The sequence below is a fragment of the Rhodnius prolixus genome, unplaced genomic scaffold (assembly GCF_049639745.1).
Source record: "Rhodnius prolixus isolate KJV_2025 unplaced genomic scaffold, Rpr scaffold_6, whole genome shotgun sequence".
NCBI classification, from domain to species: domain Eukaryota; kingdom Metazoa; phylum Arthropoda; class Insecta; order Hemiptera; family Reduviidae; genus Rhodnius; species Rhodnius prolixus.
This window is the reverse complement of record NW_027411634.1, coordinates 34,578,088-34,602,796: the sequence shown is the minus strand read 5'-3', so window position 1 is coordinate 34,602,796 and position 24,709 is coordinate 34,578,088. Positions and strand designations below refer to the sequence as shown.

Sequence of the window (24,709 nt, the reverse complement as noted above, 5' to 3'; positions counted from 1 at the left end):
AAACCTCCAATTTTCAACCATAACTATTATCACTAAATGCGACCTATTTACATCCGTTATAGACCTAACTATTCTCTACAATTTGGTGAAGATTTCATACAAATCTGAACAATAGGAAGAGAGATATAGAGGTTTGAAATTTGAACCATTTTTAAAACCTCCAATTTTCAACCATAACTATTATCACTAAATGCGACCTATTTACATCAGTTATAGAGCTAACTATTCTCTACAATTTGGTGAAGATTTCATACAAATCTGAACAATAGGAAGAGAGATATAGAGGTTTGAAATTTGAACCATTTTTAAAACCTCCAATTTTCAACCATAACAATTATCACTAAATGCGACCTATTTACATCAGTTATAGAGCTAACTATTCTCTACAATTTGGTGAAGATTTCATACAAATCTGAACAATAGGAAGGGAGATATAGAGGTTTGAAATTTGAACCATTTTTAAAACCTCCAATTTTCAACCATAACTATTATCTCTAAATGCGACCTATTTACATCAGTTATAGAGCTAACTATTCTCTACAATTTGGTGAAGATTTCATACAAATCTGAACAATAGGAAGAGAGATATAGAGGTTTGAAATTTGAACCATTTGTAAAACCTCCGAATTTCAACCTTCTATATCTCAACAACTATTATCATTAAAACCGAGCTATTTATATCAGTTATAGAGCTAACTATTCTCTACAATTCATTGGCTAAGAGGTTTGATAAAGCGTTAGATGCTGGATTTGATTCCTTTACTCCTCGGCCTAATACTGTTTAATGTTTAAAAATGAATGACCCGCTTTTTGTTCATATTATAATATTAACTTTATTGAAATTTCGTCACTTCCTTTATTGTCCTAGCAGTGCGTATTTATTCATTAATGATTCTGAGTTTTCAAAGTTGTATTTCCACTACCACCTGTATATAATAGACTTGAATAAAATGAATGAAAGGAAAAAGTAATTCTTCATTTAGTATTAATTAATTAGATTTCTTTGAAGCACAAAATCTTTTTTATAGCCATTAAGTAATGCCGATTCAAGTTGAAAAGAACCATTTCTGTAGGCGAGTTACTTGATTTTGTAGTGGTGAAATCGAATCATCTGACGAGAGAAGGGTCCTTGTTTATCTCCTAAAGTACTTGACGTCACTTCCAACACTGGCCACTCCTCTACATCGTACGGTCTGGTAATAATGATCTTCAATGACTCCCAGACCGACATTTAGTCTTCGCCAACTTTAGTGGCTTATCCATTACTGGAGTTTCCGTTTCATATTCAGTATAATTATTTTTTTTTTGTTAACTCTTTGTAAGTAAAACAGTAATGAGATCATGAAGGCTTTTTATTTTGAGTTATCACTGTAAATATCCGTATTGAGTTCCCCAATAATGGTTACAAACTGTGGTATATAGAAATTTGAGTGCATCTAAAATAACTCAAATAATTGTTGAAATTTCCAGTTTCCTATTTCGCTTAGGTGCTACCAAAGAGAGGCACAATAAGTTTTGGGACAAAGTCAATACACTGGATATATCTGATTAGGTAATACATTTTTGCAGTTAGAAGATTCCAGCTATTTTCTTTAATCATGAAATTCTTCCTTACAAAAGAATAGGAACCAGATGGAGTCACGAACGAGTAGAAAAGACAAAGGTCCTCTCCTCTTTGCGTAGATTGCAATAAGAAGGAGGATTTCAAACAATATAATAATGATAATGTCCACGTTATGTAGTAGTAAAGGAATGGAATGTTTGACGACTTATACAGGTATTTAGGTGCACCATATCGCTACGAAGACATAATATTCTCCACCAACATCTATGTGCTTAAATCTTTAGCAGAGCAAGAATTGAAATATTTATGTATTTAAAAGTTATAGAATGAATGGAAGAAAATGATTAGTAGAGAAGGATTACGTGATTTTAATTTCGGCTATAAGGATGGCAGGAATATGGAGTACTGATCCATCCATTAGTTGTAAGTTTGTAGGTAAATAGTTGTATATAGTGGAGGGATGAATGTGAGAAGCGAATGTATTTATAAGTAAGAATGGAGAGTGAGTGATATTCTAGTGATAAGCACCTAGACGATGCTGGCTGTATGGCGGAAGCCAATGCCAAAGAAAAAGGCAAAAATAAAAAAAAAGACAAGCACCAATACAAGGAATAGATTCGAACAAAAGATGTTGCGAAAAATAGATTCCATCATCAGCAAAACTTTTACATTAATTTTACAAAAAAATTCACAATCCCATTGGATTGAAATCTAACCGCAGATTGAATCGCGAAATGTTGAACCAGTTAGGACGAATTAGAACGGTCTCGATTAGCTGGAGGAAGCTGCACAGGCTGAGATGACTGGCGGAAGCTATTCTAATGGCTGCGCCTAGATATTGCCTTAAACAATGGGTTGGAGTATTAGTAGTAGATTAGTTTGCGGAAGGAAGTGGGTTAGCTGCTTAAGAGATGAAAGGGCGGATGAGAAGAGATAAACTGAACCTTCTATTCATAAAACATTTTATACTCTATAGTTATAAAAAAGGCTACCTGTAATTGACGATATCATAAAGTTAGACGCAAGAAAACCATTAGCATTTACTCCCTCAAAGAAGTTACCATTGAAAGAACATAAAGCAATAATTGCGAAACTTAATTAAGCAAAAATGAAGTACTAAAGTTAAAAACTAACATGTTCTATATCGCAGGAACAATAAGAACAAAATGCTTACTTTAAAGAAATAGTAAAAATACCATTTCAAAAAGAATTTCGTTTGAAACAGAGTGGATCCCGTATCTCATAAACCAACAGAGTGCATTCTGTGTGAGCTCACCGTAGTAAATCCTGGTGCATCACTTAAAGCCAGCCCAACTTTATGTCTTATCTCTTATTTTCAACAAAAAAAAAACTGCACTTAGTTTAATGAATATCTTGAAACTGAACTGCATTTTTCCGCACTTAATGTTTATTACTGGCAGCCAATTCAACACGGAAAATAAGTCTGCTTTTCTTTAGGGTTTTCTCTCAATTTAGCAATTTCTCTCTCAATGTTTTCATTTTATTTTTATTCCTCCTTTTTTTTCCTTTTTTATGAAAAAGGGATTACGTAACTCATCTTGTATTTCTTTTCCCTTTGAGAAGTGTTACTCCCGGGATAACTGAAAGGATTTCCTTTTTTATAGCAAGGTTCGTTTAGTGAAATTAAAAGATCAAATCAAGCTTGAAGGAGCTGTACCACCACAGGTGAAATGAAAATGTTGAGAAGTTAAGCTCAAGCAAAAGGAATCAGCAACTTTTATGATTTTTTTTTTTTTTTGTAATTTTAAGTTTAATGCGATAAACGCTCCAAACTTACTTTGCTCCACCAAGAACGACAAAACTATGCAAAACTCTACTAACTCCAATATGGACTTGAACCACATGGGAATGCACAAAACCTTTATCTCCTTTAATCTATAAAACCCAAAACACAGTCACAAATACAGCAATCAATGATATTGTAATCCAAACCGACTTCAAAATTACCTTCGTTTCCACCAAAGCCAAATTCTCCTACAGAAATTTGTATGAAAAGGGAATTAATCGATTAAAGAATTTGCTACGTAAGTACTTTGCTGCACAGAGATGCCTTCATCGATAAACAATAATAAAATTGAATATTTTAAAAATAGATAAAAGCGCAGCCAAGTAAATAAATTTACGGAAACTCTCTAGTCTTTGCTACAGAAATCAAAAAAAGTAGTTTATAAGAAATACTGAAGCAATGCGGTCGTTCACAAGAAGAATGTAGGCGACTGGGAAGCTCAACTAGGGTATTAGCGCCATTTAATGTTAATAGTCTACAGTGTAGGAAGTTTATTTAGCTAAATTAATGCGGATTGGTTTCTAAAGATATAATAAAGTATCGGGGATAATGCGCACAACCTGAATTGTGAAGCTAATATAGTCGAATGAGGTGATTATCTCCTAAAAGCAGTCGTGGCAGTTATACTCTCAAGAACTGCTACTGACCTGAGTAATCACTCTCAGAGAAAGTTCCTCTCAGGTTACTCTTTGAGGAGGAGGTACTTGGTTCTGTTAGCCTACTCCGATGAGCAGTTGTCCGTGGAGCACCTCGTGGAGGTAGAGCTCAGATTTTCGCCTTCCACCAACGCTTTCCTGCCTTTAATTCCAGCTGGTTTTACTCCTCTATCAAGCAGGCATATTAGCAAATCTTTTGTTAAGACGAAGATGCTTTACCTGCGATGTACAGAGGATGGGGAGAGAAAACCAGCAAAGGAATACGTTCAGGTCTTTGGGTAGGGTAAGGGACATTTGGCAGGAATGGCTGAAAGCAGGATGCTATTTGTGTAAATCACAAATAAAAGCGGATTTGAGGGAAAAGTGGTCCCCGATCAAGTAATGGGTACTACAAGTTATCGACTGAGTAAATCAAAATGAATCCTCAACATGAATCTAGCGATGAAAGAAGAAAACAGCAGAACAACAATTACAATTGACTAAAGAACCTAACTTGAAGAACACAGCAACACAGTCGAATAACAACACCTTGAATACGAAACGTGAAATGTTGGTTCATAAACTTGCAGCTTATATAATAAAACCTCCCCAAAATGTTAAAATAAAATCCCAACGAAGAGAAACATACCTTTTGTAATAATATAAATGTTAAAAGAGAAAAACTTTTAAAGTAAAAATACCGAAATTAACTGACCTTATCTGCGCTTAACTTAATTCAAATAATTGGAATCATAATTAATATTATTAAATTTATTATTTAAGAGATAGATCAGAGGTAGGAGTGCCATTCCGAAGAGTGACACACTCCAGAGTTCTGCTTCATAAATATGGACTACTAAATTAACTCCTTATCCTACCTTTAACTGCTGTAGGGTAGAATGTGCACCAATTACTTGCAGGTACATATCCAACGATATCTTCCTTGCCTCGTCAACACTGGACACTGGACACAGTTTAAAAGATTACAACGGTTACAAGGAACTGTAACGTATCTAGGTACTTATCTTAAGACGGAATTTTGAAAATAACCGACTCATTTTTATTTTTATTTGTGCGCACAGGTTAAAAGTAATCACTGATATCTTAATAATAACACAACACTTCCGGCACAATCACTCCCGGGGAATTTAAGACTTCCGCATTTATCTGTAACAATAGAAGAAAGAATAATGCTTTATTAGATTTAATTTTGATAAAGACTGTACAGTTATATAGTTCTTTCTTTAATGAACTGAGGTTTATCAAATGAATACTGTTAAATAAATAATTGTATTAAATATTAATTGCTAACATTTCAACAAATAAATTACATTTTCCAAGTTATTATGGCTTTTAATTACTTAAGTATTCATTTATGTATGTATTCAACCATAATTATGCGGAGTTTTGCATTGATAGCACTAATAAACTCATGCATAACTAAATTTTCGATATCACTTTTCTCATTTCCACGAAAATTAACTTTTCATCGTTCAGAATTACACTAAAAGCAAATATGTCACCTTTGACAAACCACTCTCTATCGAATACTGCTCTTAGGGACTGTCTACCAAGTAAAATACCTTTAACTCGAACATAAGACTCGCACAGAATCCACAGTGGTTAAAAAGACTGCAACTTAATCGAAGGAACAAAATTCTTCGTAGACTTATTGACAGACGCTCGAAATTCTCACTTGAAAACAAAATACTTCTCCATAATACTGTTATTATGAATGCGAGGTTTGGGGTTCAAAGCATTTTCAACTCCTATCGTATATAATCCTTCCAGAAAATAGTTCTATGTACCTAACTTAACCTTTCAAACTGATCTCAATATTGCTGTTAAAAACAATTCCATGACTTTATCCAAAATCTCTCAATCACAGACACTCCTCACATAAAATTCTAAACAATCCACCTAGAAGACTGAAAAACCGCTGGCCTTGAGACCCTAAAAAAAATATCTTCGTTAAAAGAACAACTTCAACCAGAAGTTTATAATAGAGGTACTTCACAGAGAGAGAGATATCTCCATAACTAACCGTCTGCAGACTTGCTCATGATACTTTAATTTTATTTGTGAATGTCCTAATAGAAATGAAAAAAGAATAGTACAATAACAATAATTATTTAATTATTAGGATTAGGATTATAATATAATCATCATTAAGAAAGAGAAATCATCGCACGAATTTAATTAGATTATATCACGAACACTCAAATACTTGGAGTAAAGTACTTACTTAACTAATAATTGGTAATACGTTACAAATCGTTACTTTTCAAAATTAAAAGTATTTAAATTATTATTATGACTAATTCAAATTGTTGCGATTAAAATACTTCATAAACTGCAGCTCCTAAGATAAAAATAACTAACATTAGTATGAGAGCTGATTAATGGCAATACTCTGGACTACGTAGTATTATGATGATGAAATAAAACATGATGCTGTATTATCGCTGGCAATATGCTACTGATTAGTTTAAAACCATTGGAATGGTGCTAATTGATTGCCAGTTGAATTTATAAGTTAATTTATCAGTACATAAAGTTACACTTTCCATTGAAGGATTTTTACTTAGGAGGTTGTTGTAGGAGTTTTTGAGATAAAAGTCTAAGTATGAGCTTTCACCGCTCTTTTTTTGTGACATTTCGTTTACACCTCTATGCATAACGTTTCCTAAAAACCACTTTTTTGGACCCAGCGAAGCTCAAAACGTGAAGGAGAAAAACTCTATTCGATAAAGGGTTACAATCTTCATGACTAATAAATGTATACATAATTTGATATAAAAGCAGTCTTGATCATTTATAGTAAAAAACAGAAAACTAAAAGAAATAGATAATTCATTTGCCCTTCCTAAAGAATAATTACATATAAATGCATATGAAGGGGGGGGGGGTCTGCATTAAATTTTTGTGGGTAAGAGGTCATTGTGGTATAAAAGAAAATGAAATTGTTGATAAACTTGCAAAGGAAGCCACCAATAGTGGGGGAAATGGCTAACTATAAATTACCACACACCGATATCAAGTGGTATAATTGCAAAAGCAGCACTACAAAAATGGCAGACAGATTACAGTAATGGTAATAAAGGAAGATTCTATAAAACTATGGTAGATGAGTTACCTAGACAACCATGGTTTAAGGGAACTGTCACTAATAAATGAGTTGTTACGACAATAAGCAGGCTGAGAGCGAACCACGCTGTGTGCGGATCGTATCTTCACAGGATCAACAAAAGGTCCTCTCCTCTTTGCGTAGATTGCAATGAGGAGGAGGATTTCAAACATATAATAATGATATGTCCACGTTAAGTAGTGGAAAGGAAACGAATGTTTGACGACATATACAGGTATTTAGATGCACCATTTCGCTACGAAGACATAATATTCTCCACCAACATATATGTGCTTAAATCTATAGCAGAGCTAGCAATGAAATATGTATATATTTAAAAGTAATAGAATGAATGCAAGAAAATGATTAGAGAAGGATTACGTGATTTTAATTTCGGTTAAGCTATAAGGATGGCAGGAGCACAGAGTGCTGCTCCATCCATTAGCAGTAGTTTATGTAAATAGCGGTATATAGTAGAATGATGAATGTGTGAAGCGAATGTATTTGTAGGTAAGAACGGAGAGTAAGTGATATTCTAGTGATAAGCACCTAGACGATGCTGGCTGTATGGCGGAAGCCAATGCCAAAAAAAAAAGGTAAAAAAAAAAGACCAAGTACATGGAGATTAAGACGGTCTGTAAATATATCCGTCTGTCCATGAATGACGTATTAAAATTTTGAAATACAGTCAATGTACTTTAATTAATACAAAATAAAACTAATATTTAAAAAAAAGTATGCTTAAAGTATTCACAGTTAGCAGTATGAATATCTGAATTTAGGTATTCATTGCGAGTAATTCTAGTAAAATAGAATTTCGAAACTTTTCAAAAGTAAAAAAAACTACACTAACTTCCAAAACCAAGTATTACAAGGCAATATATGGTTTCTGCGATTTCCCTTTACAATAATAAGTGAAACTAATAACGGAAGATATTGTAATAAAAAAAAAATCTGTGTTTAGATTTAAATAGCTAATAGCACTCTGGGAAGTACATTTCAGTAGTGTGGAAGGGGTTGCACGCAATAAGATGTAAGCTAGATCCCAAAAACCCTAAGTCGTTAACCTACCTTGACCTGGGAAAAAGAAATAGCCATTTCCTACCACCCGCTCGTTTACTGGGGTACTATGGACCCTTTACCTTTGCTAGGGGGCAACCATCCTCTACGGCGGCGGCTAACCCCGTCTAACTCCTCCTTCGTTACATTTTTGTTCCTACCAGATAACTTTCTACCACCTACTGCAGACCTACCTATCTTCAAAGTTCAAGAACACTCCAGCCAAGCTAAGGATTCTCTTTCTTTTTCTTTCACTTCATTTCTAAATATTTCCTGGAGTTAGTTTCCACCTTCAAAAAAAAAAATAATCTAGCCTTGCTATTTCAAAAACTATTTTCATGTTTACATCTAATAACTATGCTATTTTTTCCTAGGAATATATTCTATCATTTTTTTTCGTTAATGATATTGTTCTTATTTTAAAAGTCTGTTTAGTAAGAACTAGGTTTTGAGTTGAGTGCTCAAGTCCTATAATCAATTTTATTTATTAAAAATGTATAGTGAACGCTCGTACGATTTTCTTTAACCCCAGTTCATTTTGTTTCAAACCAAGGTGATAATAGCCAGACGTACGATACATCTAATTTCAAATGAAGCCCTTAGGCGACTCTCTAGACAGAAAGAGAATACTCAATATGCTAGAATACCACATTAATACTTCCAACGTGAAATCAGTTAAAACATGTTTTAGATAATTCGCTAAAATATCTTACAGATAATGGAACCAACAATGTACTGAAACAACTCTCTAGAAGAGAGATTTAACTTTACCCTACCCTAAGAATTCCATTTAAAAAGTTTTTTAAATTCCAAAAAAATCCAAAAGTTTTTCATAAAATTGCAACAAATGAACAATCAACTATCCAGCCAAAAAAGTATCACTTCCAGCAAGCTGAACTACAGTAAATTTATTTTAGCCTTTCTTTAGGAAACAAGTCCTCATATTGCTCTAACTTTTTTTGCTCATATTTATAGGGAATCACAGATTGCCGCTCCTTCTTGGTTTGAAGTGCCCCTAATCAAAATGTCCATGAAACATTGCAGAACTATTTAGGTTTAAAAAACATTTGAAGTATAAAGGAAATTTTATAAAAGCATTTTCTAGAAAATCTTAAATAACAGAAATGTTATTCCTGTTACCCAACAATTATAGTCAGAAGACAATACTTTGTTTATTATATATTTTTTGGTTACAATTTAAATTTTGCTAATTGCCAAAGATTCTTAGGCAATAGATTTTTTATAAATCAATAATTTGGGCAACTTATAATTGCATTAAGTGCATAGCAAATATATCAAATTGAACTAATAGTTACTCAAAAGAAGTTATAGAAAACGTCCATAGATGGCTCGCTGAAATTCAACATGGAAACTATAATTTACTAATTGCCATATGTAAATAACCTTTCTATTCTGTACTACCATTAAAGAGGTTAACAGTGAACGGTGTTGTTATTAAAGTTTTTAGAATAATTTTTTTTTTTTTACACATGAGATTTCAAAATATAACAAAGAACAAAGTGAGAATCACCATTGCTTTACTTGGCTGCGAGTAAAAACTTCACAATCAATTATAAAACACATTCAGGCAAGACTGTAAGATCCAACACATTTGGGCAAATTTCAAGGTATTTATTTAGTGCGTATAGATATTTCTATCAATATTTGTGAAAAGAAATCATTCTTAATGTAATTATGTTGACATTTTAAAATAGAAAACATGCTGTCATACCACATATTGCTGCAGGAGACGTTCGACTGGTGCCGTCAGTAAAAAAAACTTGAACACAAACCAACGTTTCGGCACTTCTTCTCTAAGAACAACACGCATACACCTGTAATTATAAAAAGAATTTATAATTATAAATAGTTATCTGCAATGGTAGTGTTACTATTTAAAGGTGGAAATATGATTCAGAGCCAAGTATAGATTAGTGATAGAAAACTAATAACTAAATTGAAAAAGGTCAATAGAATTAGAACACTTAGATCTTAGAATGTATTCTTATTTTGAGGGTAAAAGACTTAGCAGTACCAAAAGTCATTTATTAATGCTAGGACATGAAAAGAAGTTCAAACTAAGTCTTTTGTAGTAATAGAACTTACTTTATGCCTTAAAAGTAACAACGAAATTCCACTCATGTTTTGAGCTTTTAATGTTTAGAATTCTGAGCAGGATAAAGATGCGAATTTCCATCATGCAAGTATTTAAAAGATAAAAATAATTCAACAAATAAGTGCACTGTAATTGATAAGAAAGTTTTACATCTAATAATTACTATCACGTGAATGAAAGATTAACTAAAATTATTTTATCTGCAAATAATATTCGAGGATTGTAACTTTAAAACAGAAAAAACTTTATTGTACTTGATCATACTGTGTACATCAATGAAAATCTTAGCAAATGAAGGGCAATTGCTCAAGGCCATATTGTTTTTTTAATAGTTACATATATTTTTGTCTTAATTAAGTTCAATTTTATTTTATCAAACATTTACATATAAATCATAGAAAATGTTAATGCTCGCTAGTCTCAAATTGATGTAAACAGAATAATATAAGATTTACAAGAATATTGTAAAAATTAAATGTACTTACGTAAAAAATATGTCAAGTAAATGGATTCCTAGAGTTCAATCCGCCAAACTGGGATCCGTTTGCAGTCTCCAAGTTGTTTAAAAAAAATTTAATTTTTTGAAAACCCAAAATTTGTATTTTAAATTTATTAATTATTAATTATTTTTGATTAAGTAATGTACAAAAGCTTTTTATTTAAAAATGGAAAAAAAAAATCTGAAGTGCATGTGAATTGTTTTTGGTTTTTTTAAATAAATTACCTTTAATTTAATAAATTGTTTCAGTAATTATGTTACTTTTATGCTGCAACTTTTTCTTGATATTTACAAATTTTTAAATTCGTAATGATTTCAACTACCTTCTGATGAATGACGCAGTGCCGCGAAAATTCTGACGCCATTAGTGTGCCTCAATTTAATTTGATCTGCTTTTAGTAAGTAATCCTTTTATCTTACTAACTACCAAGAGATAATAGTTCTGAATTTTTAGAAAAGAAAAAGTTTCGTTTCGATTAATATAAACTATTCTATTTAACGGGATTCAATTAAATAAAGTTCTTGGATCACAAGCTGGAACCACTTCAGGTAGATTTCAGTTTTTAAAATCTATATTTGTTAATTATAAGTAAATCATTGCATGATATATATTTACGAAATGATAAACAATATATGTTTTTGTAATATTGGTTTTCAACAAATAATACAAATTTTAATGTCTTTAAATATTTATTGTGTACATTATACAATAACCCGTCAACAACATTTAATTTGGTAGTTGGACGTTCATAGCCGCTTGATTAAATGGCTGGTATTTCAACTTCACATAGTATAATATTTGGTATTGAACTTTTTTGCAACAATTTTTCTTCTTTTATTAATATTGAGCATCTGAATGGTATTAATTTAAATAATTTTTTAAATTATTCTCCAATAAATTTAGATGAAAATTATCCAGTACATTTGTTTGTTTAATTTTTAATTTCTTTTTTAACAGTCTCATTGCTAGGAAATGATTGGACGTTTTTTGCTTTATTTGTACATTTGCGAATTATATTTCTTTTTTCAAGCATTTATTAGGAATGTCTGGAAATGATTTTTAATATTATATAATATTATAGATAAATATTAAAATTAAATTAAAAAGATTATTGAATGTAGTACGAGGTAATTACTGAATATTAGCTTAATTTTTCTGACTGAAGTCAGTATACCAATTTGATTTTCATTACTTTATTATTATTTTAACGGAATAGTCTTCAATTTTCAGTTATATTCTTTTGATTCCATTGTTTTTCTATTAATTAAAGGTAAATTCTGAAACTCCAAGTGGCAGTTTTTCATCCAATTCAGAAAAATTCTATTCGTTTTAAGATTTACAATTTTGTGTGGTTGTGTGTCATCTGAGTTGGAAAATTGTTATTGAAACAGATGAAAACTACTTTTACAGTTTCAAAATCTGTGCTTACACTGATTACCTCCTCTAAAACGCTTTCACTTCACAAAGGCTTTGCACTATATTTATAGTGATTGCATCAATTGACTAACTTCCGTCGGCTTGTCCAAAGTATTTTTTTTTTATTTTTGGTACAAGACGTCGTGGACAGCATCCCTCGCATTTCAAACTTGCTCTGTTTACCGCTCTCCGCACCTAGGCATGAAGCCTAGGTTTCATATGCGGTTTTAGCATATACATGATGGGTTTATTTGGAGTAGACTTCCCCGTACCACTTAAGCCTATATTGCTCCTTCATTTCCTTTAGTTGGCTTCTCGTTAAATTGACTGAGGCAAACTCTAGCACATCACCTCATACACACATACATTTTAATACTTTAGCTCATCCATAAGGCTTCATCTGAAGCAAATACTCGTCCCAACATAGCCTATTTTCCTTAATCACTTGCACACCTAGTGGTACTCTCTTGCCAAAAAAAAATTATTTAAAAGTAATTAGATATTTATCTACAAACTAATTAACACCAAAAATAGATGGACATCATATCTTTATGTGTGGATACACACAATAGTGTAAGGTCACAGGCAAATACACAAGTTTAGGTTAGTTAAATGTCACAGTAACTAATTAACTATTCTCTAAAACCAGTAATATTTAATTAAAGAAAACGCTTTATTCTTTTTGGTTAATTTTATAGAATAATGGGGTTGTATGTTATTTTAATCTAAGTGAATAGATTGTTACATTGAAATTAACTTGTATATCCATTCTTGAAAGTAATTTATTATCTTTTACAAAAGTTGCTAGAATTGTTGAAATTGAAAAATAATAACTGAAAGTTATAATTGATAAGAATTAAGATAGAATATGATCTTATCTTATATTAGGTAAGGAAAGTGTAGCAGCCATCATGGAAAATTTTGGAAACTTGAGATTTTCATGAAATATCTGTTTTTGAGGCCAAACAATTTTATAATTCCCAAATTAGTCTGTGTTTTATTAGTGGAAAATTACCAAAAAAGTTCACATTTATTTTGGGTTCCTTTAGTGGATCTACAATAAGCTTTTGCAGAACTTTACAGTGTCGATTTTTCTCGTTTTTTTGTCTCTTCCCTCCACGAAAACGTTTCCCAGCATAAAAACAAGAACAATGGCATCCCAATCACTCTCACAGTGTACATAGGTTTAGGTAGCACAATTTGGAGGATGGAATCCAGCGATTTCCATCAATACTTCATAAAAGTTGAGGTCCTCAGTTCGAAAATGGTTATTGAATCCATGAGCTAGAATTTGATTCTATGTATGTTGGCTTTTTCAATACTCACTTAGTGCGTGATCCTTCCACTTGAATGATCGCCAGTGACAGAAGGGATCTACGAGTAATGGGAGGTAAATGCGCTCATTTTTGCAAAGTGCATGTGCAAGGGAGCAATTAGGCCTTGAAGCTCAAAAACGAGTGACAAAATTCTTGTAGCTAAACCCACCAGCTAACCTTTGCAAATGTATTGTGTGTGCTACAAGGATCACCTTGAGTGTTGCATATGATATTATGTTTGCACAGCCACAGGTACGGGAAGAACTCCGAAGAAGTGGCTAGCTTACCTTCTCTGAAGGGTATTTGTGAGAGAGAAGTAACAAACCATTCATTATTATTTAAGATTTTATGTTCAAAACAATTAAGTATTAAATTTTTATTTTATTTTTTTCTGTACAATAATATTTGATTTGTTATGGTGGAGGTCCGGGATTAAAACTTTAAAAAAAGAAGAAGAGGAGCAGTTGAAGAAGAAGGTAAAGGCCGTGAAGTTGCAATTTACGACAATATAACTTGGTTAGGAGTGCTTGGTTAAAACCCAGCAGTAAACTTGCTGGCAGAAATATAGTTAGCATAAACCTCCTTCTCGCCGTAGAAATAAGCAGCGTACGCCTGGGCTACATTTTAGCACCAGAATTGTCGTAAAAATTCTTAGCAGTCTCTCCTACTTAGTCAGTCACAGGGGTGCTGCAAGGTCTGCTACAACCACCATCTTGGGCCCTTCCTTCGTAGCATGCCATTCTGTTATTTTTCTTGAGGACATGTTTAATGCTTTATTCATTTTTATTCGGAACGGCTGAAATTCAGAAATTCTTTATTTACTTATTAGGAAGAAAGAACTTATAAATTAGGTTATATTTTAGCTGTTTTTGTTTTCTTTAACGTTATTTTAGTAAGGTTTTAAGAAACCATTTACCTAGTCTTACGCAATATATGTTCATTGTAATGTTCTGAGAAAATTTGTCTGGCTTTCTGGGCAATCTCTGATCCTATCTCCTGGGTTTGATTTAAGAAACCTGCAATGGGAAGTAGAAATAAGTTTCGAAAGCTGAAGAAAAGCAAGGTTACCTTACGAGGACATTGTCTAATTGGAGGGTACTTTTGAAGAAGCTGGGCCCTCCGAGATGGAAGAAACTCTAATGCTTGATTGTATGCCATCATTCAAGGAAGATTTAGAACTTTGGGTAGTTTTACCAGGTGTTTAGATGAGATCTTAACATTTTTTCTCAGATATTTTAGTGGTGTAGTATTATCACTAGCACCTGTAAGGATGGCTCAATAGATCTAAGAAGGCACAGAAGTGCATTGTTATGTATCCTAAACTGGGGGGGGGGGAAACCATTTAACACCAAAACAGGCGCCACGGTAGCCGAGCAGTTAAGAGGCGAGACCTGCAAAGCTAATATACACTGTGGTACTGGGTTCGATTCCCGGTCTAGAGGCCTTGGATTTTATTTAAAGGTTAATGAAAGAAATTTACAGTAAAGTATGTTTGCTAGTCGCCTCCGTCCACGGCACCTAATTTGGTAGTTAGACGTAAAGCCCGCCTGAAAAAATAGGCAATTACTTTACTTACTTTCAACACCAAAACGTCTGCCTATTTTGGTTTACTATTTAAATTTAACAGCGTTAAGAATGGTTGGTTTTGAATCGAATGATAATATAGATGGACAATTCAGGAAAAACTGAGGGGTAGAGAAAAAAAGAGTTGAATTAAATTTAAAATGTAATTCCTAAATTCTCTAATTCAAGAATTCCAATTTGTTTTCTTCAAATTTATACATTCATAACTCGTTCAAGTAGGAACTCTGTTTTAGGTAATTACTTACTCGAGTTGATCAATAATTAGAAGCTTGCTGCAAGAAGTTGACTTTGCTCAGTAGTGTTGAGTTCCCAGTGTTTCACCTCCCAAGTTATAAGCTAACTACTTAAAATATTGAGGGTTATTTCATGCACAGTTAACCTGTTTCATTTTGATTTCCTTAATTATTTCTTATTTTAAAGTTGTGTTTTAATTTAGTTTAAAAACATCTCTTATTGTAGTGACATTATACCAGGGATCCATTAATTACTTGAATTATCCAAAGAGTGGACAAACATTAATATTAGTTAACAGCAAATAAAGTTACTATTTTAACAGATAATAAGAAAAATAACAGTTTGAAGATAATAAGATTAGACTATCAGTGTACCTTTGATCTGCCTGTACACTTTGTATAACTTCAGAACAGTGTTTGTTGATGTCATGAGGTTGTTGCGCAACTTATTTAGTTTCGGTTTGAATTTTCTTAAAATAAAGAACAGTCGAAAGATAGAACCCGGAGGATTGTGTATCCCTGCTTTGCAAAAATAAAATCTAGAAGAAAATAAAGTTAATCGCCACCTAACCTTTGTAAAACGTGTAAGAAAAGATCTATATACAAGTAAAATAAAAACAGTATCCCTTACTAGATATTCCTGATGACCCGGTCAGATCTTTTACGCAGAGATATGGTTCGCCAGTGTGTGAGAAACTAGGTTGGGTATTCTACTTCATGAAGTGGACATTATGACTTCCCTGCCATCACCACAAATGAATAAGGATCCTGCGGGGTTGAAGAAAAGGACTAGACTTGGATTTAGTTAATTAAAACTTCAGATGGGCAGGATGTGGCTGTTTAGAGGAAGGAAAAAAGGTCCCGCTAGTAGAGAGATTACGGAGTTTTGAAGTAGATAATTTGGAAGTGTAATAAGAAGTTGCGAGTACATGTGGTAGTGAGCATTACCTTGAGCTTGTTTCTTAAGTAAGTTGGGATAGTCTTTAATAAGAAGTCGCATTATTTTCTTCGTTGCAGTAAATCCAATTTCGATCGATGACTAAAGACCATATAAGCGTCTTGTCATTAAGCTGTCCCATTAAACTAATCTAAAGGTAATAAAAACCAACAATCTAGAGAACATACAATCTCTTATTGAGAGTAGAGAGATCACATAGCCTCTAATCATTCACCAAAAAAACAAAACCTAATTTGCAATCAGTGATCAATAACGTTTTAATCTTATTTTTAGTAAATTCAAAAAAATCTATGTTTGCTCAAATTGAGTTTATCTTCTTTGTTTGGGGAGAATGTATTGATTAGATTCGGTTTAGAAGAGGCGGTTAGAATGGTTGACATTTGTTCAGTTGTTGCAACATTTTACACCCAGGGCGCTTCTTCAACTCTCTAGACCTTTTGTTTTCTGATCAATAGTTATTATTTTATTCCAATTATTTCTGGTATTGAAAATTCCACATAGGTAAAATTTTAATGAAGTAAATGAGTGGAATGAACATAGTTTTATTTCAATAGTTTCAAATCTAACGAGAATTATTTATTGATTACAAATTGCCGTCACGTAGAATGGGTAGGAAATTTAACAAAAGCCTGTTAAATTATGCAACTACACGCTGACAATGGAGGGAGCCTGGAATGGTTTAGTGAATTCACACATTGATGCTTCTAAAGTTCGGCTTTATTTAGTCTTGATTCTGTTTCTCAAATAAGTTCAGAAATTAGGGTAAATCAAAAGAAAACAGTGTTCTTGGGAATATACTCAAGATTGAATGAAACAATCTTTTTTTTTTGGATTTGCCTGGTTTTGGGGAAGGGTTGAGGCATGTCTGGCTGGGGAAAAATGTCGTTAACAAAGGAAAATAAGTGGAAAAGTGGACTAGCCACTTCTTACAGGATCCAGGCTTGCCCCCTGACTGGTATCGCAGCCTAACAACATAAACACAGTTATCCACTCATACATGCTTACCCAACCAGGTCATCAGAGATGGTTTAGCGAACGCATTTCAGCTAATTGTTAAATACAAGTTGTACGCAGAACATTGATACTTAAGGAAGACATAATATGTACTTTAGGTTGCACTAGATTTTTTTGTTTGGACGAGAAGCACTACGACCTTTACTAGGTCTATTGTGCTACCCAATTGGGCTAGATGAGACCCTGCAGCATCCCAAATGATGAACCAACTCGTCCAGGGATTCTGGTGTAGTTCGTGAAAGGGTAGTGAAATTAGGGGATAACTTCCTAGAGCCAACTCACCCAGTCATTGCTGTCTCTAAGTAATGTGAAGAAAACTACCCAAGAGGATTCTAGATGGGGTAAATCCGCTCCTCCAATACCTGGAGTAACTATCCAGGGTATATGGCATCTACGCCTGACCTCAACGTTCCCTAGATGTTCTAAAGGATAGCCAGATCAAGAAGAAAACCAAGCTATCCAGGACAGTACAGAAGAGAGAGGGGAGCTGGTATAAATCTCCCGGATGTTCATTCTTGCTCACCTTCCCTTACGTTCCTTACCATTCTACTACAAATTTGGCTTTCCCCATGGGGTTAGATCTTACTCTTCAATATTCTCTACAACATCAATTAGTTTATCATAAATTGTTCCATCATCCTTGGCACACGATGAAGCCAAAAGTGGTCGGCTTGCAGAATCTGTGCGAGCCAATGCCCATTCAGTTAACCTTTAAATTAGAATAGTCCTTTAATGTCCCTAATATTTTAAAGCGGTTGCTTGAAAAGTGTGAATTAAAAAGGGCCATTAACAGTCAGTCCCCTGGCCAAGGCACCAAGGCACCTCATACATGACACAGCAAGAACCCTCTTTTCTAAGAATTTTACATAAATACTATGGGAAATGGATTAATTAATACGCACACAATATTAGGTAATCTGATTAGAACAAAAAGTCTAAAAATATTTAATTAATCCAATGAAATGAAGTTACTTCTTACCCACGAATGGAAATTATTGGTTTTACCCAATCCATAGTAATCTTCTGGAGCGTACATTCACTAATTAAAAACAGGATAAACTTTGGGTATATTAATGATTTAATTAAGGCAATGTTATAAATGTTTTTGACTCATTCTATTGTTATTGCAAAAAAAAAATTATATTTTTGTTGTGATATAAATCCCCAGGGTTATGAGTTTAGAGAGAGACTTATCTAAATAAATCGGTTTATAAATTTTACAATAGACTTTTTAATTGAAAGATATTTTTAGAAATAGAACTACAGCTATTTATTACGAAGGAGCATTTTCTTTTTTAATAAAATGAGAGGTTTTAATGGAAACTTTGTCGCTAAATCTCTTAATCAATTTTATTTCTGAATGTTTATTGTGGTTTTTCTTAAATTGGTGGAAATTTATTGAAAATAAGAAGTTGGTGGACACTGTTGTAAAAAGCTTATTGGGTTTTATTGGCAAGAATTCACTTTTAAGAAAATTCGTTTAAATTAGAAGAATTTAGGTATTACTGTCGTTTATATTTTCAGAACTGAGAATTCATTAAAAACCATAAGTTTTGAAATCCATTTATGATAAATAAAAAAAAAAATTGTTTAGACTTTTATACTACAATTTCGAATAACTAATTATAATTTTCGATTACTAAATTTTGAAACAGACCTAAATTCGTACTACGTGTTTCTATCTTCATATAAGGTAAGTGGGGGGAAGATGCCAGTTGGGGGAAGATGCAAGTATCGTCATATTTTGCATATCTACAACTGGATGGCAGCAATTCCTACGTTAAAGTGTGTAGTAAACAACTGTGAATACCGTGCTTGAGAGTATTTCTATTTATATCTAGTTTAATCGTCGTTAAACTGAAAATTCAACTCTTTGAACTTGGTGAGTACCCATGTTATAATATTTCGTTGGCGTTTACTTAAGGTTTGGTGATGGATTGACTAGATTAAACGAAATAATTCCGTGATATTTGTGTCGTGTACATCTTGGTGAGTATGTGTTAGCTTGAAACAACATGATTGAAGCCTTAGTACAAAAATAAACCTATGTGGCGTCTTCCTCCAGTGCTTGGGGTAAGATGCCACCTATTGAAGTGTTTCAATTTCATATTGATTCTCGTTCATTAATACATTATAATGATATATTTTATAATATTAAATCAATATAAAACAATTAATGACACACGAAATATAGTTTTTGTATAATACATTAATATTATTAACCCTTGAGCCGTCACCTTTTGTGAAGTGCCATAAGCCGTCACCTCGGGCCATATTGACCCAGCATTAAAAACTATTAAATAAAAAGGAAAACTAACTAATATCATGTTATAGGGAATAGAAATCAAAGACAAAACTTTTTGGCAGCAGGCCCTTAACAACTGGATCCTTTCTAACCCGGGACGCAGAATCACCAGACTTCAATTTGGGTCTTTGCTGAGCGCCGCGTGGAATAGGGCAGCCACTGTTGGAAATGGCAGCATGAGATTTTCTGCATGCGGAATTTATCCATACGATCCGCAAAAAATTTCAGAACATGCTTATACCATTTCTGACAAATATGAAAGAAAATTTGAATGCCACACAAGAAGTTAACGCACCTCTGGCAATAGCTTCAACAAGCAGCAGCGGTGCCATCACTTCTTTTGAAGAAATTAGTCCTATCCCCAGATTTCAGAAACCCAAGCAAACTCGAAGAAAGAAACAAACTGCTGAAGTCCCTACGACGGTGGAGAAACGGGAGGCATTGAGAAGAGAGGCTGCTCTGCCGACAAAAAAAGGGGGAAAAGTACTGCAGAAAAAGAAAAGGAAGGACAGTTCATCTTCAGCATCCCCCGCTCCCGATAATTTGGTAATGACCAGTGGTGAGAGTGACATTGAAGAGGAGGACGATGATTTTTGTATTGAGTGTAAGGATATTTTTGTGATAGGAAGGGCCCAAAATGCGATTGGCTTCAATGCATAACATACAAGAGATGGCTACATGAAATTTGCAGCAAAGACAATTTGCATTGCAAAAAATGTTAAAAATTAAACAAAAAATATCTTTTGTTCGGTGTTCCTTTCCCTCAGCGTTTAATGAGAATATTTTGCTGTTTACCTAACATTAAATTTGTAATTTTTTCTTTCTCAATTTATATCTTAAGATATTGTTGCATCTTCCCCCGCATCAACTGGCATCTTCCCCACATGATAGAGGAAGATGCCAGTTTTGACAAATTTCATTCAAATGCATTTTTAATGGTTTTGCAATTAATCTAATATACTAATATATATATGTAATTAAAGAATAAAAAACAACCTGGACGTTGATACATTTAGTGTTTTTTTTCGATAACCCAGTTTCCTACAAAACGGAAATAAGTGTTAAGTGTGGCATCTTCCCCCCACTTACCTTACTGCTGTTCATTATTTTTGGTGACTGATTCATAGTTTCAATAGGATGAAAAAAATAATTGCCAGTTTTCAGTCTAGATACATTTATTCTGCCGAGCTTTCGACCTAGGGTGACTAGGTCATCTTCAGGGCTAGTTTACAAAGTAATATTTGGGTTGGTGTGTCTTCTGTCTTGTATGTTCATGGGTCATGATTCATACGTATACCATACATATCTTCATACACTTCTTTGATGTTCGATTTACCCAATTTGAAAACTTATGGACCACAACGCGAACATGTATTATAATTACTATGGTTTTCAGTTCCATTACCGTTAGGCTGGAAACATAGTGGAGCGGCGAGCAAAGCGGCGATGATAGCGAAGAGCAAAGCGGCGAAATCAAACACAAGTAAACATATGGGACCACGCATAGTGGCGAGGAAAGCGAAGATAGAGCAACGCTATCTCTAGAGAGTACAGCAAAGCGTTATGACATGTTTGATTTCTTCGCTCTCATCGCGCTCAATTTGTAAAGGTTATTTTTCAAAGGTTATGGATATTGATACATTATTGGTTTAGTTTGTTTAAAGAAACCTCTGTGGGGCCATAGTATTTGTGAAGCTACAATAGTTTTTAATTTATATTAGTTTAATTATTAATAGTTTAAATTAATTAACAATTAGTAGTTAATGGAGAATTCAGGTGATTTTTGCTACATTTAATTTGGTTCTCAATCCCTTAATGCTAACTTTCATCTAAATACTAGGCAAAATTAAATTACATTTTCACGTCCTACTACTTCTGATCAGGACGAATTCTCCAATCCTTCTTCTGTAGCGTCGTACTTACTCCAGTTTTTCAGATGAACAACATTAATTTACGACAAATCATGGTGTAGTGATTTAATAAAATTATTGTGTTTTTTAATTGACTAATTTCTTTTTATCTGCATATATTTCTATTTTATTTTTATTTATTCTATTCTAACCTTAAAGTAACTGCTAGGATTAATGGGGTTACACAGATTTGTATTTAGTAAATAACCTACATAGTTAATTTTTCTATATTGTGCCTAACTCATGTTATGAGCTGTATTATTCAAAAACAATAAAATTTGATTTTGATTAATGGGGTTACACTGGGCTAGTATGTAATCAAATGTTGATATAGACATTCGAAAATACGCATGCAACTTGCCAGGATGCTCCCGAAGTTGTTGGTACAAGTGATGAAATTAACCAAGTTCATTTCTAGACTTATTTATGTCATATACACTGCAGCTCCTACTACTAAGCTGCTGCAAATACCAAAGTTTCAACGAAGAATTTTCATATAAAAATAGTCCCTCCATCTTGTTTTGTCAAAAGGAGAACGCGACTAAGCTCGTCACTATGTGCATGCGAATCTTTGCTCGCTGCTCGTCGCTCTCTTTGATCTGAAGCAGCTATCATCGCCGCTTTGCCCGCCGCTCCACTATGTTTCCAGCCTAAGCAACATGGTTCTTCCAAGATATTCTTGGAAAATAAAAATAAATGGTTCTAACAAATTTCGTAACTTTTTTTTAAACGACTTATTATCTGTTTTATTTTCAAATATTTTTTCATTTATAATTCGGACACATTTCGCTAATGTCGTGAGTGTTTCACTAGATTTTTATATTCGGAGAAATTTTTAAAATTTGGTAAGCTTTAGGGAGTGGGAATAAAGCATCTCTCCCACCAGTGGGTTGGATGGGATGTTAGAGAAAGAAAGCTGGAATGACATCATCACTAGAAAAGTTTTCTAAAAGATAATCAGTTATTTATTATACTAACTGTAAGCCTAACTGCCTTCACTTTTGTAAGGCAATAAATATGTACTATAATTACATTATTTACAATGAACTAACTTTTAATAAAAAGATATCGTTTTTAGAAAAATGAATCTTAACAATTTATTATTTGAATGTTTAGGTTTCTTATACATTTGTAACTGGCTAAACATTCTTTATACTTGTGTTTTTATTCTGCTCTTTTTCTGCTGTTTCTAATTCTGCAAAGTTTTTTTTTAAATCTATTTAAGTGATTCTATTAATTTTCTTGAGTGAACAACAAAGCGTCCCGCTACAGGAGCGGAGGAGGAGAAGCGAGTAGTTCTGTATAATCTCGCTATTGTATGTTTAGAGCAGACATTGCTAAAGTTGGGAAAATTTTCTAGAAATAAAGAGGCTAAAGTGTAGCAGTTTATTGAGTCCAAGGAAGATAGAATGTATCAAATTATTGCTGTAGATTATTAGTTTTTTTTATATCTCTATTTTGATCCTCTTTGGGTTGTTTTGATTTTACTTTCTTTCAATCATCGCTTTATATAACTTCCCCTTCCTTTTTTTGTATATTTATTTTTTTGCTGAGTGAACGATCTTATATCCGTCTCGAAATGGATTGATATTCTCCAAAAGCTTCTTTTTTTGTCAACAATTTTTTAGCTCCTGGCATTTTCTATAAATATCTATTGACAGAAATGAGTCTACTTTAATTAATTATTCGTGATTTTTTGTTTTTGGGAAAAAGCTATTTTATGTTCCTTGGTTTGTAAACTGTGACCCAATCCTACTGGATACACGGGAAATCCACAACATTCTGCAGTAATGCCAGGTGGTAAAAAAAAACAAAAAACAAAACCATTAATCCAGATTCTCCAGGGAGTAATTAGGCAATAAGTGTGGAAAATCCTCAGGATTACTGTCCAGCGTGTAAAAAAACAAACACTTCTGTTCTTCCTCCAGATATTCTGAAAGAAAACTGTTTTCTAACTTTAAGTGTCGTAAGAAATTTCTAGGAGGGTTACATATTCTTTCTTAATCAATCTGGTAACAAAGTAGATTTAACATGGGAGTCCTAGGAAAATGGTCATTGATGCCGATGTTTAGCAGGAGTTGCACGATTAGAAAATTTATGTAGGCTCTAGTGTTCTTGAATGCAGTGAACATAGACAAACATAAAATTTAACCACTGACAAATTACCCACTATATAACAGAATATAATTATTAGAATATATACTCATTTAAATAAAATATGTATTTTTTTTTACTTTAATAAAATATTTTAATCGATGTTACTTTTTGATTCTAGGTAAGATGAGATTTCTGAAAAGTTACTTCTGGTTTTATGTAAGTAGACTATTGTATTATCACAGCATCTATTTGACAATAGAATAGAAGCATATAAGCTTCTATAGTTAGTTATAGCATCTATAACAGTAGCTTCTAAAGTTTCCTGCTTTGTATTGTTATAATTTATTTTTAGATTTACTGATGTTAGGTATTCATTTTAGGATGGATCTTGATTCTAGGTTTTACTAAACCTGATTTGTTGTAATTTTGGTAGTGGTTTGTTTAGGGGTTTTCTTTGATATTTCTCATTTATATTATTTCATTGCCTTCTTTGCTTTTAATTATGTGTAATAATAATAATAATAATAATAGTGTTTTATTTACATTAAATGATACACAGATTAAATAAAAGTGAAAAAAATAAAAGAAATAACACTTTTCAGCATGGATAAAAAAATCCGTCTGCCGAGTTGCTACAACGAAAACAACAAAATAATTCATCCTCGGTACTAAGTTACAGCAAAATAATTTATGAAATTAACCAAAAAATAAATTAACCATTCATTGAAATTCCTCCATAATTAGTCTTCTATATAATAAAGCTGCCTTTAAATATCTATACAAGTTGTCCCAATTTTTCCCATTAAGAAAAAGAATGACGTCTTCCTGTGTTAACTTTTTTCCTCCCAGATATTGCAATCTATAAGGGGCCAGGATGGGGCATATCCCAATAAAGTGGAAAATGTCTTCCATCTCATATAAATTGCACAGGGTACACTCTTGCCCAGACTCTGTACCAAAAGACCTGTAGTTAAGGTACAGCGATTCAGATCTGGCCTGCATGAGAAGTTGTGCCTCAGAAAATGTCCTGTTACGGACATAATCTAGCCCGTATAACAGTCTGGGATA

General features: G+C 33.0%; 2 protein-coding genes and 1 long non-coding RNA gene across 6 annotated transcripts in view; all 3 read left to right on the top strand.

Moving 5' to 3' along the window:
• The window catches only part of LOC141460304 (uncharacterized), a 762,362-nt gene that overhangs the window by 213,609 nt on the left and 524,044 nt on the right, over positions 1 to 24,709 (top strand). Inside the window, exon 1 of one of the 4 annotated variants that reach the window (XM_074140194.1) lies at positions 23,825 to 23,857. The exons of the other annotated variants lie outside the window; for them this stretch is intronic. The gene's annotated coding sequence lies outside the window, so the exon portion shown is untranslated. Of the gene's footprint in view, positions 1 to 23,824; positions 23,858 to 24,709 lie in introns of those variants that run through there. 4 annotated transcript variants of the gene reach the window in all.
• Positions 482 to 11,062, top strand: LOC141460337 (uncharacterized). Its single transcript, XR_012461871.1, has 2 exons — positions 482 to 9,820; positions 9,908 to 11,062. It is a non-coding gene; the product is annotated as an uncharacterized lncRNA (long non-coding RNA).
• LOC141461209 (uncharacterized) lies at positions 18,997 to 20,635 on the top strand. The gene is made up of 2 exons (XM_074142003.1): positions 18,997 to 19,211; positions 19,664 to 20,635. Exon 2 carries the CDS (start codon positions 19,866 to 19,868, stop codon positions 20,292 to 20,294), a length of 429 nt encoding a protein of 142 aa, XP_073998104.1. The 5' UTR covers positions 18,997 to 19,211; positions 19,664 to 19,865; the 3' UTR covers positions 20,295 to 20,635.

What these genes read in the sequence shown, in the direction of transcription:
- LOC141461209 (XM_074142003.1), top strand. Translation starts at nt 19,866, where the DNA reads ATGCTTATACCATTTCTGACAAATATGAAAGAAAATTTGAATGCCACA.